This window comes from Ornithorhynchus anatinus, chromosome 11, assembly GCF_004115215.2.
Source record: "Ornithorhynchus anatinus isolate Pmale09 chromosome 11, mOrnAna1.pri.v4, whole genome shotgun sequence".
Classification (NCBI taxonomy): Eukaryota; Metazoa; Chordata; class Mammalia; order Monotremata; family Ornithorhynchidae; genus Ornithorhynchus; species Ornithorhynchus anatinus.
Genome location: NC_041738.1, coordinates 35422502 through 35438842, shown reverse-complemented (window position 1 = coordinate 35438842; position 16341 = coordinate 35422502). Strand labels below are relative to the sequence as shown.

At 50.8% G+C, this 16341-nt stretch overlaps 1 protein-coding gene across 1 annotated transcript in view; it reads left to right on the top strand.

Annotated features, from left to right (window-relative positions):
• The first annotated feature begins 214 nt into the window (after positions 1-214).
• The window catches only part of CALB2 (calbindin 2), a 34873-nt gene continuing 18746 nt past the window's right edge, over positions 215-16341 (top strand). The window contains exons 1-2 of the mRNA XM_001507094.6: positions 215-424; positions 14561-14637. Coding sequence (XP_001507144.2) covers positions 307-424; positions 14561-14637 — 195 coding nt within the window. The 5' untranslated portion in view covers positions 215-306. The remainder of the gene's footprint in view (positions 425-14560; positions 14638-16341) is intronic.

The following is a 16341-nucleotide window of genomic DNA, read 5'->3' as shown; positions in this document are numbered from 1 at the left end:
GGTGAGCCTCACGTGGGGCAACCTGATGGCCCCGTATCTCCCCCAGCGCTTGGAACGGTGTTCTGTACATAGTGAGCGCTTGACAAATACCGACATTATTATTATCTATCATTAATATCACTATTAAGTCTGCCCTCCAGCTGGTTCTCTGAATCGCTTCGCCCTCTAGTGGGAATGAGCCCGCTTGCAGAGTCCAGGGGATGTATATAAAGGCAGGCTCGGGATCCGGCTGGAGACAGCGGTGGGGAGAGCCCAACCCGGCCGAAAGAAGACAGCAACCTCGAGGATCTGCCCTGCCGGCTGATCATGGCCGGACAGCAGCGGCATCAGCAACAGCAGCAGCCCCAGCAGCCCCCTTACCTGCACCTGGCAGAGCTGACGGCAACTCAGTTCTTGGAAATCTGGAAACACTTCGACGCGGACGGTCCGTAAGGGCGAAACCCCTCCGTGCGCCGCTTTTCAAGTCGGGACTGGGCCGGGGAGGCGGCGGAGGGGGTGAGGACGGGGGGCGGCGTACGCGGAGCACTGCGCCGTCTCGGCCGTTCCCGCACCAGGGCGCGTTACAGCTTTGGAGTGCGGGAGATATGCCCGCGCTCAGCTGCCTTCTCGACTTCCCGCTGGGGCGATTCGGAGGAGCTCGTGGGGCGACGGGGGTCTCCGTCTTTACGTTCGGAGAGTTGTCCCGTTGCCCGGACCGGCGATCGGCCGTCCCGTCCTTTAGTCGGGGAGCCGTATCCACGGGCACTGCCCTGGGGCTCCTGCTCCTCCACTGGGCTTGGAAAACTTTTCCTCTGCTGCTCCTACTGCTGCCGTAGTGGCAGAGCCTGGGTTGAGAGCAGCCTGGAGCTCCTTGACTTGGCTCCATGCTTTTGGAGAGGTCCTCTGCCCCCTTCCCTCTCTCCCCACTCCGCCCACCCCCCGCCACCGAGGGGATGCGGCTCGTCTGAGGAGGCGTCGGGGAGGTGCGGGAAGGGAGGACGGAGAGGGCAGGATCTGTCCCTTTCCCGATGTCCCCGGCAAGTTTCTCCTTCGAGCGATTTTAGATTCTGGTGGCGCGGGGAAGGGGCCGGCCACCTCTCCCTCCCTGAGCCGGGGCCGGCCCCGTCCCGTCCGTGTCGACGTCCGCCTCTCCCGCTAGACGGTGAGCTCGCTGGGGGCAGGGAACGTGTCTGCTAATTCTGCTGTGCTCTCCCAAGCGTCTAGCAGGGTGCTCGGTGCAGAGCGGACGCTCGATAAATACACCTGGGCTGGGCGGGGTGGGTGCCTTTCAGACCCTCGGCACGGTGAGGAAGCTCCCCCATCCCCGGCTCTCGGGACCCCCGAGCAGCTTTAACTTGGAATAAGCCTAAGGAATTCATTCCCGTTAGAGACCCGGGTGGGTCCTCGGGTGGGAATCCACGAGGCTCCTCGCCGTCCTCCGGTCTGCCCTCCTTCAAAGAGGGATTGTTCTCTGGGACAGCTGGGTCCAGTTCTTCCACCGGGACGGCTGCCGGGCGTGGCGGTTAATGACTGGGATCCCGAGCTGACGAGGAAAGGTGAGGCTGTAAAATGTCTCTCCTCCCGTGATTCCAGAAGGAAGGTCTGGAAGAGAGCGAGAGGGCCTGATTTTCACCTTCCCCCCAGAGCCACTCCGTCACGTCAAGCAGTCGGTCCCCATTTTGTGGACCTCAGGTTCTTCATCGGTAAATTGCTCACAAAGATCCTGGGTAGAAAGGAACTAGAAAAATCTTCGGTTGTGTTCATACCCCAGAGGGGCCCCTCAGAGAAGATTCTGCTCTTGGCCCGTCCCATTTCTCCGCTTCAGAAATGTGCAGGTGGTGACTAAAGAAACTGTTCCCAAGCAATTAAGGTTACTGTAAGTCTTCCTCCAAAAGAAAAGCCCTGGGTTGTTGAGAAGCAGTGGGTCTAGTGGAAAGAGCGCAGGCCGGGAGTCACAGGACCTGAATTCTAAGCCCAGCTCCATCACTTGCCTGCTGCGTGACCTTGGGCAAAACATTTAACTTTTCCTGTGCCTCAGTAACCTCATCTGTAAAATGGGGATTTAAATACCTGTCCTCCCTTCTCCTTAGACTGGGAGCGCGAGGTGGGACGAACCGTTTCCAATCTTATATCTATCCCCGACCCCCGACGGTGCTTAGTACAGTGCTTGGCGCGTAGTAAGCACTTAACAAGTTACTGTTGATTCCATTCTTCCCCTGTGAGGTCTTTGTTTCTTCACGAACAACAGGATGAAAGAATTGACCCCTCTGATGTTCTTTTGCTTTTTGAACTCCTGGTTAGGGCTGGGAGCCTTTTACGGACACTGTGGGCTCCGGCTCCTCCCCGCAGAGAGAACTAAAAAATGGGGCCACCGGGAGTCTTCCTCCTTGGGAAAGAATGAGTCCAGAGGGGCAATTAACTGAGCTGGATATAGCCCTGGAGCTCTTTGGCAACCCTGCCCCACGGAACCCTGGGGCTCCAGGACTCTGGATCAGAAGGAGATGCCCAACTGGGTGATGATGTTACGATGGCCACATCCATCAGGTCCGTTGCGCACCAAGGCGGAACAGTCCACCGAGGATGAGCTCGGGAAAGGTTAAAGTCCCCGAACCAGAAACTCAAGCACGGCAGTCTTTGAGAAGGAGGAGTTGGTGCTTCTAGAGAGTTCTAGAGGGGGTATAATTGGGGGACAATTTAATCTCAGTGATCCACAATTCATCTCGATTACTCACTGTTGTGAGCCAGTACCGGTCCCCAGAACTCAGTGCTTAGGCTTGTTCGCTCCCTCCCTCCTCCGTTTCCCAGGCAGCTGTTTACTAAAGCAGCTCCGGCTCTTGTTTTCAGCGATGGACTCTCTCCTGCCTCTTCGTCCTTAGAGATCTTCCGGGAAAGCCTCCCTGATTTTTGCCCAGCTCCTTGGGGCTCGCCTGAGTCCAATTAATCAATGCCACCTGTGAGAGGATTCACACACTCTCTCTCTCTCTCTCTTCCCCGCCTCCTGTCGTCCCCCGTCCCCCCCCCCCCCCGGCCACCAAAATCCACAGAGCCGCAGGAAGAAAGCCCGGAGAACCCTGGAGTCTCATTGGAGGGAGGGGGGCAGGTTCCATTCTAAACCTAACTCCCTTTACCGAAAAAGGCTCACAGCCAGGGGAGAGCAAGAAGAATGAATAAAAAACCATCTACCGCACACCTTTCCCGAGAAGCTCTAATCCGTTCAATGATGTTATGTCAGCAATCCTCACATTAGTCGTGTGGGGTTGGAAAGGCGCTACCCGATTAGCATATTTTACGGATGAGGAAACTGAGGCACCGGGAGGGGAAGCAAATTTCTCGAGAACTTGCACAAGGTCACACAAATCTGAGGCTGTGCTAGAAAAAGAGCCTGGGGGCTTATCTCCCAGACCAATACTGTTTTGCCTTCCTACGATAGAGAAGCAGCGTGGCTCACTGGAAAGAGCACGGGCTTGGGAGTCAGAGGTCATGAGTTTGAATCCCGGCTCTGCCACTTGTCAGCTGTGTGACTGTGGGCAAGTCACTTAACTTCTCTGTGCCTCAATTACCTCATCTGTAAAATGGGGATTAACTGCGAGACTCACGTGGGACGACCTGATGACCCTGTATCTACGCCAGCGCTTAGAACAGTGCTCGGCACATAGTAAGCGCTTAACGAATACCAACGTTATTATTATTATTATTATTACTATGTTCTTTCTCCCCTCATCCCACCTCCACTAATGGATTGCAAGCTCTATCAGAGCAGGGACCTTGGCTTCTACTCCCTTAGAAACTCCTCGTGCAGGACTCCAAGTGCAAATGAAAGCTCAAAAACAATAATAATAATAATAATAATAATGGCATTTAAGTGCTTATTAACAATCATTTTTATGGAGCCCCTATTATGTGCAGACCATTGTACTAAGCTCTGGGAGAGAATAACTTAACAGAGTTGGTAGACACATTCCCTTTCCAAATCGAGCTGCAGTCTAGATGGGGACACAGACGTTCCTATATATAAATTATGGATACTTACTTAAATGTCGTGGAGCTGAGGGAGGGGTGAATAGGGGATGAAAATTCAAGCGCAAAGGGGATGCAGAAGGGGGTGGGGGAAGAGGAAATGAGGGTTTAGTAAGGGAAGGCCTCTTGGAAGAGATGCACTTGTAATAAGGCTTTGAAGATGGGGAGAGTGATTGTCAGATATGAAGAGGGAAGGCATTGCGAGAGGTTGGTGGCAAAATAGATGAGACGGAGGGATGGTGAGTAAGTTGGCATTAGAGGAGAGAAGCGCGTGGGCTGGGTCGTAGTCGGAAATCAGGGAGGTTGGGTAGGAGGGGGCAAAGCGACTGTTATGAAGCCCATGGCAAGGAGTTCCGGTTTGGGGAAGTGAATGGGCAACCACTGGAGGTCCTTGTGGAGTGGGGAAACATGGACCGAACATTTCTGTAGAAAAATGATCTGGGCAGCGAAGTGAAGTAGGGACTGGAGTGGGGGAGAGACAGGAGGCGGGAAGGGTCAGCGAGGAGGCTGACAGAGTAATCAAGGCAGGATAAGCGCTTGGATTAACGAGGCAGCAGTTTGGACGGAGGGGAGTGGGTGGATTTTTAGTGATGTTGTGAAGGTTGAACCGACAGGATCTGGTGACAGATTGAATATGAGGGAGACGAATCGAGGATAATACCAAGGTTACGGGTTTGTGAGACAGGGAGGATGGTGGTGCTGTTTACGGTGAGGGGAAAGTGAAGGGGAGGATGGGGTTCGGGTGAGCACTGGAGTAGGTACAGGATAATCAGATTGGACACGGTCTCTGTCCCACAGGAAGCTCACAGTCTAAGTGGGACAGCGAACAGGGACGTAATCCCCAATCTGAAGATGAAGAAATGAGGCACAGAGAAGTTAAGCTACTTGCCCAAGGTCACACAACAGGCAGGTGGCAGGGCCAGGTTTAAAACCCACGTCTTCTGGCTCTCAGGCCCAGGCTCTCTCCACTAGGCCGCCCTGCTTTACTCTGAACCGAATGCTGACGGCCTGGCCGGACAGATTCCATAAGCGCTTAGAACGGTGCGTGTCACATAGTAAGCGCTTAACGAATACCATAATTATTACGACCAGCCTTAGCGTCTCCCTGTTGGTCGCATTAATTCCCTCCGGGGCTGAGTCGGATCCCATCCGCTGGCTGCACTGACCGAAACACGGCACTGCTCTTGCTCCGATCCGGGGAAGCTCGCTGGGGTCCTTTCCGTCTTGTGCTTCCTCAACAAGCCTAACCGTAGAACTCCTCGATCGAATAGCTGCCCTCCGGCTGATGACAGAAAGAGGCAAACCGGACCCTGAGGGAGTCTGAAGTCTAGCTAGAAGGGTAGAAATGATGTCTCAAACTGCTCATGTCCTCTAAATTGTAAGCTCGTTGCGGACGGGGAACGTGTCTACCTAATCTGTTATAGTCTACTTACCCAAACGTTTACCGCAGTGCTCCGCATACGGTAAGCACTCGATAAATCCGATCGTTTGATAGCTGGCACAGTACTTCACACTTGCCAAGAACTTGGCTATTTATGACGGGGTTGGACAGGCCTTGGAATCCACCTTAGCTCCCCCTGACAGACCAGCTGGTTCCCATGCAAGCCACCCTGGAACCCTGTCAAAGACTGAACCTTTCCTTTATCCCTCCACCCCAGCCCTGAGAAATCAAGGAATTCTAGAATTTAAGTCAGAAGCTTCCACGCTGGGGAGACGGGAACCAACACCAAGATAAAGATTACACTGAAACAGTCGACCTGAGTTTTTAGGGAGTTGGAAAAGTCAAGGCAGGTGGGATAGGGTATGTTCAGTATCCATTTGCTGTGTGAATGCCATGCCAGTCGATCATGTTTATTGAGTGCTTACTATGTACAGAGCACTGTACTAAGTCCTCGGGAGAATACCATATGACAAAAGATTAGGCTTTTACTACGCTGCTGTCGATTAAGGAAGAAATACCCAAACGGGACCACTTCTGTCTCGGGCCATTCTGTAGGAGTCCGTTATGAAACTGTAGCATTAAAGTCTCCTATCGTTCCCCTCAGGTACAGTGGCAGGGAGGCCCCGCTGCTTATCGAAGGGCCTGTTCTTTCTCCCACAGCTCTAGCGACAGATGGTGGAACCTGTTGATATCTGGGGGGATGGGAGGCCCCAGGGGACTATAAGAGGGAGGTGTTTTTCCAAATGAGAATCCTAGATGTCACCCGCACAGGTACAAGTGACCCCAAGTTCGCCTCGCCTCTTAGAGTACTGTGTTTACTCTCACATTAGCCTCAAATGATTTTTCAGGCTCAGCCACCACAGAAGTTTTCAGAATTGAGGGGACCGAGGGGAATCGGTTCAAAGCCCCAGGGAAATTAAATGAATACACCAGGCGCGAGGAGTTTCAAGAATATTATATCTTGCTTGATTGCTCCCTCTTCTAACATATTGCATCACCTTTCCCTCTCCTTTTCGCCGGCTCTCGTTTTCATCTGGGGTCACTGGCTTTGCTTTTTCTCTCTCTTCTTTCGCTTTTGGATGTCTTTCCCGCTCCGCCATCTGTCTCCATCTCCCTGGCTCTGTCATTCATTCCCAGCCCTTGTTTTCAGCCAAGAGTGAGGCTACCAGATGTCCCCAGTGCCGAGGGACCGACCCTGGTTTTGCCCCACTGGCCCCGGCTTTAGGAAAGTTTGGGGAGACTCTTTGGAGCCTTGGCCGCTCTTCCCATTGGGAGGTAGGAGCTGAGGGGGTTTCCTTACCTAATCTTTTCTAGCCTCTGGAGGAACGGTTCGCTCCCACCTCCTTGACACGAGTCCCATTCGTGCATCACAGCTCCCCTTACCAACTCCCTGCAGTTTAAAAATCTGTAGAAATTTCAGGGGTCTTGCCCTGACAGTTGGATTTAGGAACGATTGCAGGAGGTTGTTTTGCCTTACCAACTTCAAGTTGGGTCCTCTTAGATTCATCCTACAATTACGCAAATCAGGCTGCCCCTTGATTCAATCGATCGTATTTACAGAACGCTTGCTGTGTGCCCAGCACCGTACTAAGCACTTGGGAGAGTACGATATAATTAAATGGGACCAGATCTAGCCTAAACTTCTCCCTCCATTTCCCTGTTGGCCTTCTGGATCCACATGAGTTTCACCTGAGGTTTCCTATCCCTGGTTGGTGGTGGGTGGGTCCCTAGACAAGCTGCAGCTTGAGCTTCCTGGAAGTCTAAAAATACAGAGGTTTTTGTAAGCTCCTTCTCTCCGTGTTTAGGTGGTTTAACTTTTCTTGCTTAAAATCGATCACGGAGTACCCCCGCCTCGTGAAAATCCACACTCTACTTTTCCAAACTCTAGAACCCTTCTTTTGGGCTCTTTTTCCTTAGGGACGACTTGGGCTACACCTAGGTTTGCCACTCGGACGCCTCACACCTCAGATTCTCCCAGTTGTCAACCGGGGGATACCGTTCTTTGCCCAGTCTCTTGTCGGGAGTGTGTGTTGGGGGGACCTTTGGAGAGTAGCTATCTTTGCCGTTCAAAGCTGATATTCCAGAGAGTCAACTCCATTACGTGTCCAAGGGAGACCGAAAAGGCCCTTTCACACCATGCGTAGACAGTCCGCTCTTGTCCTGTCACATCTGCTGCTTGCAGCACTTGGTCATTTTTTATTCTACTTCAGTACTGCAATCTTTGGAGAGAGCCCACGTTCCCGATGACTACATGCCAGGAGCTCCCTTCGGAGCCTCAGAGCCAAGCCCCAGGGGCCACTGCCAACCGGGATCGGGACCGTGAAGAAGGGAATGGCCGGATGTTTTGCCCATCGAATGCCACTTTCAAGCAGCTCTCTAGCGTGGGGGGGGGGTGCCACTGAAGAGGCCACCACATCAGCCATACAGCACTGCTTCCCCCGAAGCCAGAAGCAAATCTGGAAAGTACTAGCCATCCTGGGGACCAGTAGAGCCAGATGCTGACTGGCTCACCTTCAGAGGACACCCCCCTTCCTCTGCTCTAACAGTGGGAATCAGGGAGGTTTCTTTACTGATTAGGAAAGACCCTCTTTCTCCAGGAGCGTGGCTAGTCTCTAGTGAGCTGAGGCCCAGAGCTGGACAGTGACCGGCTTGTTGGCAGACCGACCCTTAGCCCTCAGGTCCTTTTCTTTTTAAAAAGTGGGGGTTTCTGTCAAAGGAGACAGGAGCGTCTACGGAAAAGGGACCGGTGAGAGCGGGGCCAGGTCACTGCAGCTGTAAAGAAGAAGAAAGAATTCCCTCAGCCCTCCCATCCACCCTGCTCCCTTCCCTGGCCCAATCCCTCTTCCCTGGGGACTTGTGTTATCAATTACTGGCTAATGAGTGACAGGTCATTTCCCTCTGCCTGTGGCTTGGAAAAGCTGTCTGGGGACTTCACAAACAAATCAAAACTGGACTCATGCCCCAAAGCGCAATGGTGTCACAACCTTGGAAGCTTTCCTATTTTTCCCTCCAATCCAACTCTTGCTCTGTCTCCTCAGCCAGCAGGAGCCAGATTCAAAGCGAGCTTACCCCCACCCCAAACATACACACACTCACACATATGCACTCTCCCTCTTTGTCTTTCAATCTTTCTGTCTTTTAGTTACTGAAAACAGAGCTACTGAATGCCGGCAGCCGGATTAGCCCCCGAGTTAATATCATGGAATCAGGAAGTATCAGATCATTAGGGGACATGTGGAATCCAGGGCTTAAATCTGACTTTTTACAGAATCTCTCAAGAGGGTCGTTGTTTTTTGCAGGTGGAGGGAGAAATCGGGGATTAACTGCCGTGCCCTTAACCCTTCATGGCCTACTCTCCTGTCTCTCTTCCTATACATCCAGGGATGAGCAGCCCTTGAGGTGATTACAAAAAAAACCACCCAATAGCAATTCTGTCCATGAAGCACTCTGAGTTCGCCCGGATGATGGGATCTTTAGAAATGAAGTTATTACCATTCAGAGAGGCTGAGAGAAGGATGAAGCCCACTTAGCTCTTTCTGAAGCTCTAAAACTACAACCCAAACAGATGAAAAGTTGCTTATTACCTGAAGAGTGTGCCTTCAGGTGATGGAAGAAGGAGGGGGCATGAAAGTAGTAACAGTCTGAGTGATAGAGCAGATTCCAGGGACCCTGCAAGCGGAAAGAAAACACGAATATTGATGCTCGGCCAGAACTCCGACATGGACAAATGGCTACTATACTAAATTCATTCTCCCATCACTTCTGAAGCAAATCTTGGCGGGCAGAATTTCATCCTTCTATTTTTCAATGTTGTTTTGGGGCCCCCGGAGGCCCCTTCCTCACCTGGAAATCTACTCTGCTCAGCAGCCACAATTCACAAACTCCATTCCACACTTCCCCTGCTGCCCTGCATTCCCCCAACCTCCCTTCCTATGCATCAGGAGAGTTGTGAAAAAGCCCCCTCTCCTCTGTAGAAAAGAGCCTTGATGGGAACACTGCTTTCTTCAAGACTATTTATTTAACTACGACGTGCGGAACACCGTACTGGGCTTTTGGGAGAGGATGAGACACAGCCTCTACCCTTGAAAACTTGCAAACTAATGGGGGAGACAGATGGATAAAGAAGATTAATGGAGTATCTATATATAGTGAAAACTGGAGGAAAATCATAGATATAAATTCTAAGACTGTGGAAAATGAATGGGGTACATAAATGGATCCACATAAGTACTATGAGTAACTGTTGGAAAGGCATGACTCGGGTGGAGAAGGCTTCCTGGAGGAGATGGGTTTTGTTTTTACAGGGGGGGCTTTGGAGATGAAGAGGGTTATGATCCTGTAGACTTCATTGGCGAGGGAGAGCCAGGCAAGGAAAAGAGCAGTGAATCAGAGTCAGGAGAATTGAGATCTAGTTGTGCGGTCTACTTTGAACAGTGAGGTCCCCGTGGGCAGGGAACATGTCTACCAACTTGTATTGTACTCTCCCAGTAAGTGCTCAATAATTACCATTGATTAAGGTGATCATTTGGGGAGGAGCGGAGTGTGAGTTGGACCCAAATTACCAACACATCTCCCTGAGGAGAAGGTTAGAGTGTAAGCTTTTTGTGGGCAGGGAATGTATCTTACTGTCATTCTGTACTTTCTAAATTGTACTCCCCAGTCTCCAGGATTTCACCTGGAGCGTCTCCAGTATTCTACCAGTCTCGGTTACGGGAGGGAGAATCAAGCAGAGGCCTACCCATTTCATTCCCAGCTTGGGCGGAGGCTAGCGGGTGGAAGGCAATCCGCTACAAGTCGAAACGCCCCTGTGCTGGGCAGCAGCGGCATGCGAAAGAGTCGGGGGCAGAGACTCGAGTTTACTGTGCAGGAGTAGGCAATGGTAAACCACTTCCATATATTTACCAAGAAAACTCTACGGATACACCACCGGAACGACGGCGGACGGAGCTGGGGGGTTGCGGGAGAGATGTGTTCGCGGAGTCGCTGTGGATCGGAGGTGACTCGACAGCGTTAAGGCAAGACTCCCTAGTCTAGAGGGGACTCAGATTCTACCGCTGTCGAAGGGAAAGGGCCGTAATATCTCACATCCACGTCTATTTAAAATGCCGCCATCAGGGATCACTAATAAAAAGGTTTTCCTCTTCCATGCCGTTTAGGGGCTAGTCCCCTGCGATCAAGACTAAAAGTCTAGTTGCTGTTAGAGCGACTTTCAGCCAAGGAGCTGACTCAGCGGACAATATCTATTGTTCTTGTCTGTCCGTCTCCCCCGATTAGACTGTAAGCACGTCAAAGGGCAGGGACTGTCTCTGTTACCGATTTGTGCTCAGTACGGTGCTCTGCACATAGTAAGCGCTCAATAAATACTACTGAATGAATGAATGAATGAATATCATCCCCCAATTTGCAGATGGGGAAACTGAGGTCTAAGGAAAATAAATGATTAACCTCAACCGAGGGTGTTTATTGAATGCTTACTGCGTGCAGAGCACTGTACTAAGCACTTGGAAGAGTACACTAGAGTTAGTAGACACGATCTCTGCTGTCGAGGAGCTGGCTGGATCCAGGAGAAGAACCCAGGAGTCCCCTCTTGTCAGCCTCCTGTTTTTCACCACTAAAGAATCTGTTAAGAGTGCATCTTTATCCCCGCTGGGTACAGCTTTGGGCCAGAGGCAGGTAGGCTCCCGGAAACTGCCAGAACGCAAGCAATAACAAGCACCGCCCTCTCTCACCCCACAAATGGAGGTTCCCGGGTGACTGGTGGCTGAGTCCCTCTGAGCTGCCATGAGAGGCTGAGAACAAAGGGGTGCTTCACTTGGGCCAGAGGCCGCTGCTCCCCTCCTCTGAGGCAATGAGTCGGCGTCTGGCAACTGGACTCCCAGTGACTCCTTCCTCCTTTTCCTCATCTCGTTCCAAGTTTTCAGCAGGATTAGAGCAATCCCAAACCAGCTGGACCCCGAACCTGCCCCGAATGGGCAAAAGCGACACCATCCTTCGGGCTCACAGTCTACGTGTGCCCAGAAGGGCAGCCAGGCAGGGGATGACAGAGAGGAGACCGCAGTCAGGGAAATGATGCTTTGCCACTGCCCACCGGCCAGGGTGGGTGAGGTTTCGCCAGAGTTCTTGGACGGGCTGCCGCCGGCTGCAGAGAACGAGGAGGAGCAGCTGCGGTTGAATATAACAGATTGTGTGAGGCCGCTGGGCACTGCCCAGGCTCGACTCCCTGCAGCGGCTCCCTCCGTGTCCCCCCCGGCAAGCTGTTAACACACAAAAACATGTGTCCCCGAGCCCTCTCGCTGTGCCCCCGCCTTCAACTCTCAGGCTCCGTGTGTCCCGTGGTGCTTCATCAGACCTCGACGGGCGCTTAGCGCACCACTGGTCTCCGGGGTACTCGCTCCCTCTCCAGCCTGAGGCTTCTGGGGATTGTAGATGGATGCGAGAGGACCTGTTTTCTCTGCATCTCCCTGCCCTGCCATCCCAAGGCCCCCGAGGCAGAGGAAAGCGACCTCAGTGACGTTCTCTTGGAGAAAGGAAAACTCCATCTGAGAAGTGGCCTTCCAACAGCGCCGAGTGACGGAGAAGAGAACTACGGACGGTAGACTTCCCTTCGCGAAATCGAAAAGAGAAGGCTGAGATCGAACACGCAGCTGCCATTTCATTTTTAATATCCTTTCCTGAAAACGCTTCGCCCCTCAGACTTAGTTGCGTGTCCGAGTCTCTCTCCTCGGCGTCCGCTCCCCAAAACGTTAGTCCCCTGGAACCCGAGCAGAGAGAGAGTCACCACTAATAATGACAGGGTTCTTTGGCCGTAAGGGATAAGTAGTCACAGGACTTCTTTTCTGGTTAAGTTTTCTTTCCTTTGCCAATGGTGGGGTCGAGGGTGGGGTGGGGAAAGGCTGTTCTTTATATCAATCCTCAGAACCTATGTATATGCTCTTTTTCCACTGTACGCTTTATTATTTGATAATTACGGTATTAAGGGTTGGCTATGCATCAAGCACTGTTCTAAGCACTGGGGTAGATATAAGGTTATCGGTGTGGACACAGCCCCTGTCTCACCCGGGGTTCACAGTCTAGGAGGGAGAGCAGGCATTGAATCCCCGTTTTATAGATGAGGAAACCGAGGCACAGAGAAGTTAAGTGACTCGCCCAAGGTCACACAACAGGCAAGCGGCGGAACCGGAATTAGAACTTAAGCCCTCTGACTCCCAGGTCCTTTCCACTAGGCCACAGTCTGTACACCTTCTCTAAGCCTGTCTGCCCTATCAAAGTGTAAGCTGCCTGAGGGCCGGGATTGTGCCCGTTGCTCGTTTCGAACTTCCCAAGTGTTTAGCAGAGCGTCTTCTCCCCCAGTGGGTGCTCAATAAATATCATGATTACTACCTCTTCTAGATGCTCAGTAAATGTCCACAGGCAGAGCAGAATGCAAACCTCTTAGATAAGTGAAAGAAAAGAGGGGATTTTTTGAAGCGCTAAGCCGCTGAGAGTTCCCAACTCTGTTCAGTATTCATTCATTCGGTAGTATTTATTGAACGCTTACTATGTGCAGAGCGCTCTACTAAGCGCTTCGAATGTACAATGCGGCAACAGGTAGAGACAATCCCGGCCCAGTGACGGGCTCATTCGTGAATCCTTCCTTCCCTCCCCCAGTCTCCAGCGGGATTCAAGCCTGGAGATTGATAGTTGTATTACCTCCTCTGATGGGGAGAACAAGGTACCATCAATCAATCGATCACATTTACTGAATGCTTACTCTGTGCAGAGCACTGTGTTTGGGAGAGAGAGACTTTGTCTGACCTGACTGCCTTGTATCTATCCCAGCATTTAGAACAGTGCTCGGCACGCAGTAAGCGCTTAATGAATACCATAATTATTGCAGTACAACAGAGTGGTTAAATACAGTTCCTGCCCACTCCAAGCTTACAATCAGAGGGGGAAGGCAGACGTTCAAATAAAGTAGGGATCCGTAAGCTCGCCGTGGACCGTGTCTGCTAATTCTGTTGCACTGTGCTCTCCCAAGCACTTACTACAGCGCTCTGCACATAGTAAGCGCTCAAAAATATGACCGATATGTACAAAAGTGCTGTGGGCCTGAGGGTGGGGCAAATGTCAAGTGTTTAAAGGATACTCTGTTATAATGTACTCTCCCACCGCATAGTATGGTGCTCTGTAAACAGAAATAATAATAATTGTGGTATTCGTTAAGCGCTTACTGTGCCAACCACTGTATTAAGCACTGGGGTAGATGCAAAAAAATCAGGTTGGACATAGTCCCTGTCCCTCATGGGGCTCTCGGTCTCATTCCCCATTTGATAGATGGGGTAACTGAGGCACAGAAGTGAACTTGCCCAAGGCCGCACAGCGGACAAGGGGCCGAGCCGGGATCAGAACCCCTGACCTTCTGATACGATCGATTGTAGATCCAAGTGCGCAGGTGGTGCAGAAGGGAGAGCGAGTAGGGGAAATGAGGTCTTAATTGGGCACATCCTTTAGAGGAGATGGGATTTTTTTTTAAATAAGCTTTTGAAGGTGAGGAGAATGGTGGCCCGTCGTATACGAAGGGGGAGGGACTTGCAGGCCACAGGGAGGACGTGAACAAGGGGTCGGCGGTGAGAAAGACAAGATGGAGAGAACGTGAGTAGGTTGGCATTAGAGGAGCAAAGCGTGTGGGCTGGGTTGTAGTAGGAAATCAGCAAGGTAAGATAGGAGGGACCAAGGTGATCGACTGCAGAGGTGATTATATGACAACAGACCGCTGAAGGAACTTACGGACTTGCAAGAGAGTTAAGCTTGGCTCAGTGGAAAGAGCCTGGGCTTGGGAGTCAGACATCATGGGTTCGAATCCCGGCTCTGCCACTTGTCAGCTGTGTGACTGTGGGCAAGTCACTTCACTTCTCTGTGCCTCAGTTACCTCATCTGTAAAATGGGGATTAACTGGGAGCCTCCCGTGGGACAACCTGATTACCCTGTATCTACCCCAGTGCTTAGAACAGTGCTCTGCACATAGTAAGTGCTTAACAAATACCAACACTATTAAGCGCTCAATAAATACGATTGAATGAATGAATGAATCCCCCACCCGCATAACTTCATTGCTCCACGTTGATTTTCTTTTCGTCCCTGCAGGAAATGGGTATATTGAAGGCAAAGAGCTAGAAAACTTCTTCCAAGAGCTGGAAAGGGCAAGAAAAGGAGCTGGCATGGTGAGCACGCTCTATTTCCTAATTATTATTTTTTCCTCCCCTCTTCCTCGTCTCTGAATTTCTGAACATTTTCCTTTCTCAGAGAGTAGCTAGACCTAGTGTAACCAAGGCAATAATGCACTTCTGGGCCCCTGGGCTCCCTGTTGGCCCTGCAGTTTGTTCAGCCCATGTTAGTATTTGTTGGTGTTTTTCTTCCGTTTACTACGGGGGAAAATGTCAAAATGCCCACTGAGCTGGGTAAAACCAATTTACGTTTTACAGAGGGGAGGGATTGGAACTCTCTGGAAGCGTCTTCCACTCTGAGCCGACAGGGTCATTCCCAATATCATGAAAGAAGAGAGTTGAACTGATTTAAATTAACACCACGGGACTGAAAGACGATCGCTTTCAAAATAGGAGATTGAGCCAAATGTCAAAATCATCAGCTCTTCTCTCTACTTCGAATCATCCAACCTGGGAGAAATAATGCCAGGAAGCCATGTTGCATAGACGGCATCGATCAGAACGGCACTTTCGTATGGGTGTAGATTCCCTGCCTGAATTGAGTTCCGATTTGGATTTGTTCCCTTTACTCGCCCCTCCCTCGGCACCTAGATACATATCCATAAATTATTTATATTAATGGTTGCCTCCCCCTCTAGATCGTAAACTCGCTGTGGGCAGGGAAAGTTTCTACCAACTATTTTATATTGTTCTCTCCCAAGCGCTTAGTACAGTGCTCTGCCCACAGTAAGTGCTAAATAAATATGATTAATTGATTGACTGAAACTCCCTGACAAGTCATTTGGAACAACATATCTGCCCCAATTCCCCCTAATGCCGACCCAGTTTTACTGAATTCTCAAAAATCTTTTAGGCAGATAGTTTGCAGGAAAGAAGCTATATTGAACAGTTAACTGGCATTGGTCCTCAACTGTTTGTTTTGGCTTGCAACTATATTGGATTTTTAAATTTATATTTGTTTTCACACTCATAAATCAGATATGACGAGTTCTCAGTAATCCAGGGGCTGCAATTTCTCCAGGTTCTTGGCTCCAACTTCATCCCCCTCCTGCTGCTTTTGGCTACTCTATTTCTTTTTGACACCTACACCAGTCAAATCAGTTCATTTTGCTTCCTGCATCTGCTTCTAATGAAAGGCTTGGTGGGAGAGGAGGTTAAACCACTGGGTAAATCAAGTTTTTGATGTTTTGGATGTGGCTTCCACTTGCCTGCTTTGACCTTGGGCAAATCTCTCAGCCTTGTCTGTAAAATGGGTATTCAATTTTACTCCCTCGTTCTCAGACCGTGAGCTCCATATGGGACAGGAACTGCATTTGCTTTGATTATCATGTATCTCCCCCCAGTGCTTGGCACAAAGTAACCGCTCAGTAAATACCGTCGATGGATGGATTTCACCGTATCATCCTAATCCTTCGTTACCACAGCTCGCCGAGGTGACCGCATGCGTGCTTATCCTCAAGCTGACATTTTTAAGATTTTGAGAGCAAGTGACCCAGATACTAGCTTCTCCAGGTCTCTCCACTCTTCATCTTGGTGTTGTTGGTTTTAAGCTACCAGCAATAGTCTCAAAATAGTAGTCCTCATAGTCCCATAGGGTTTCCATGGCACTTCATTCAGCCCCACTGTCCCCTTGGGAAATGAGCACTTTACAGCTGAGCAAACTGAGATTCAGACACTGGCCCCAAAATAAATAGGGCACGG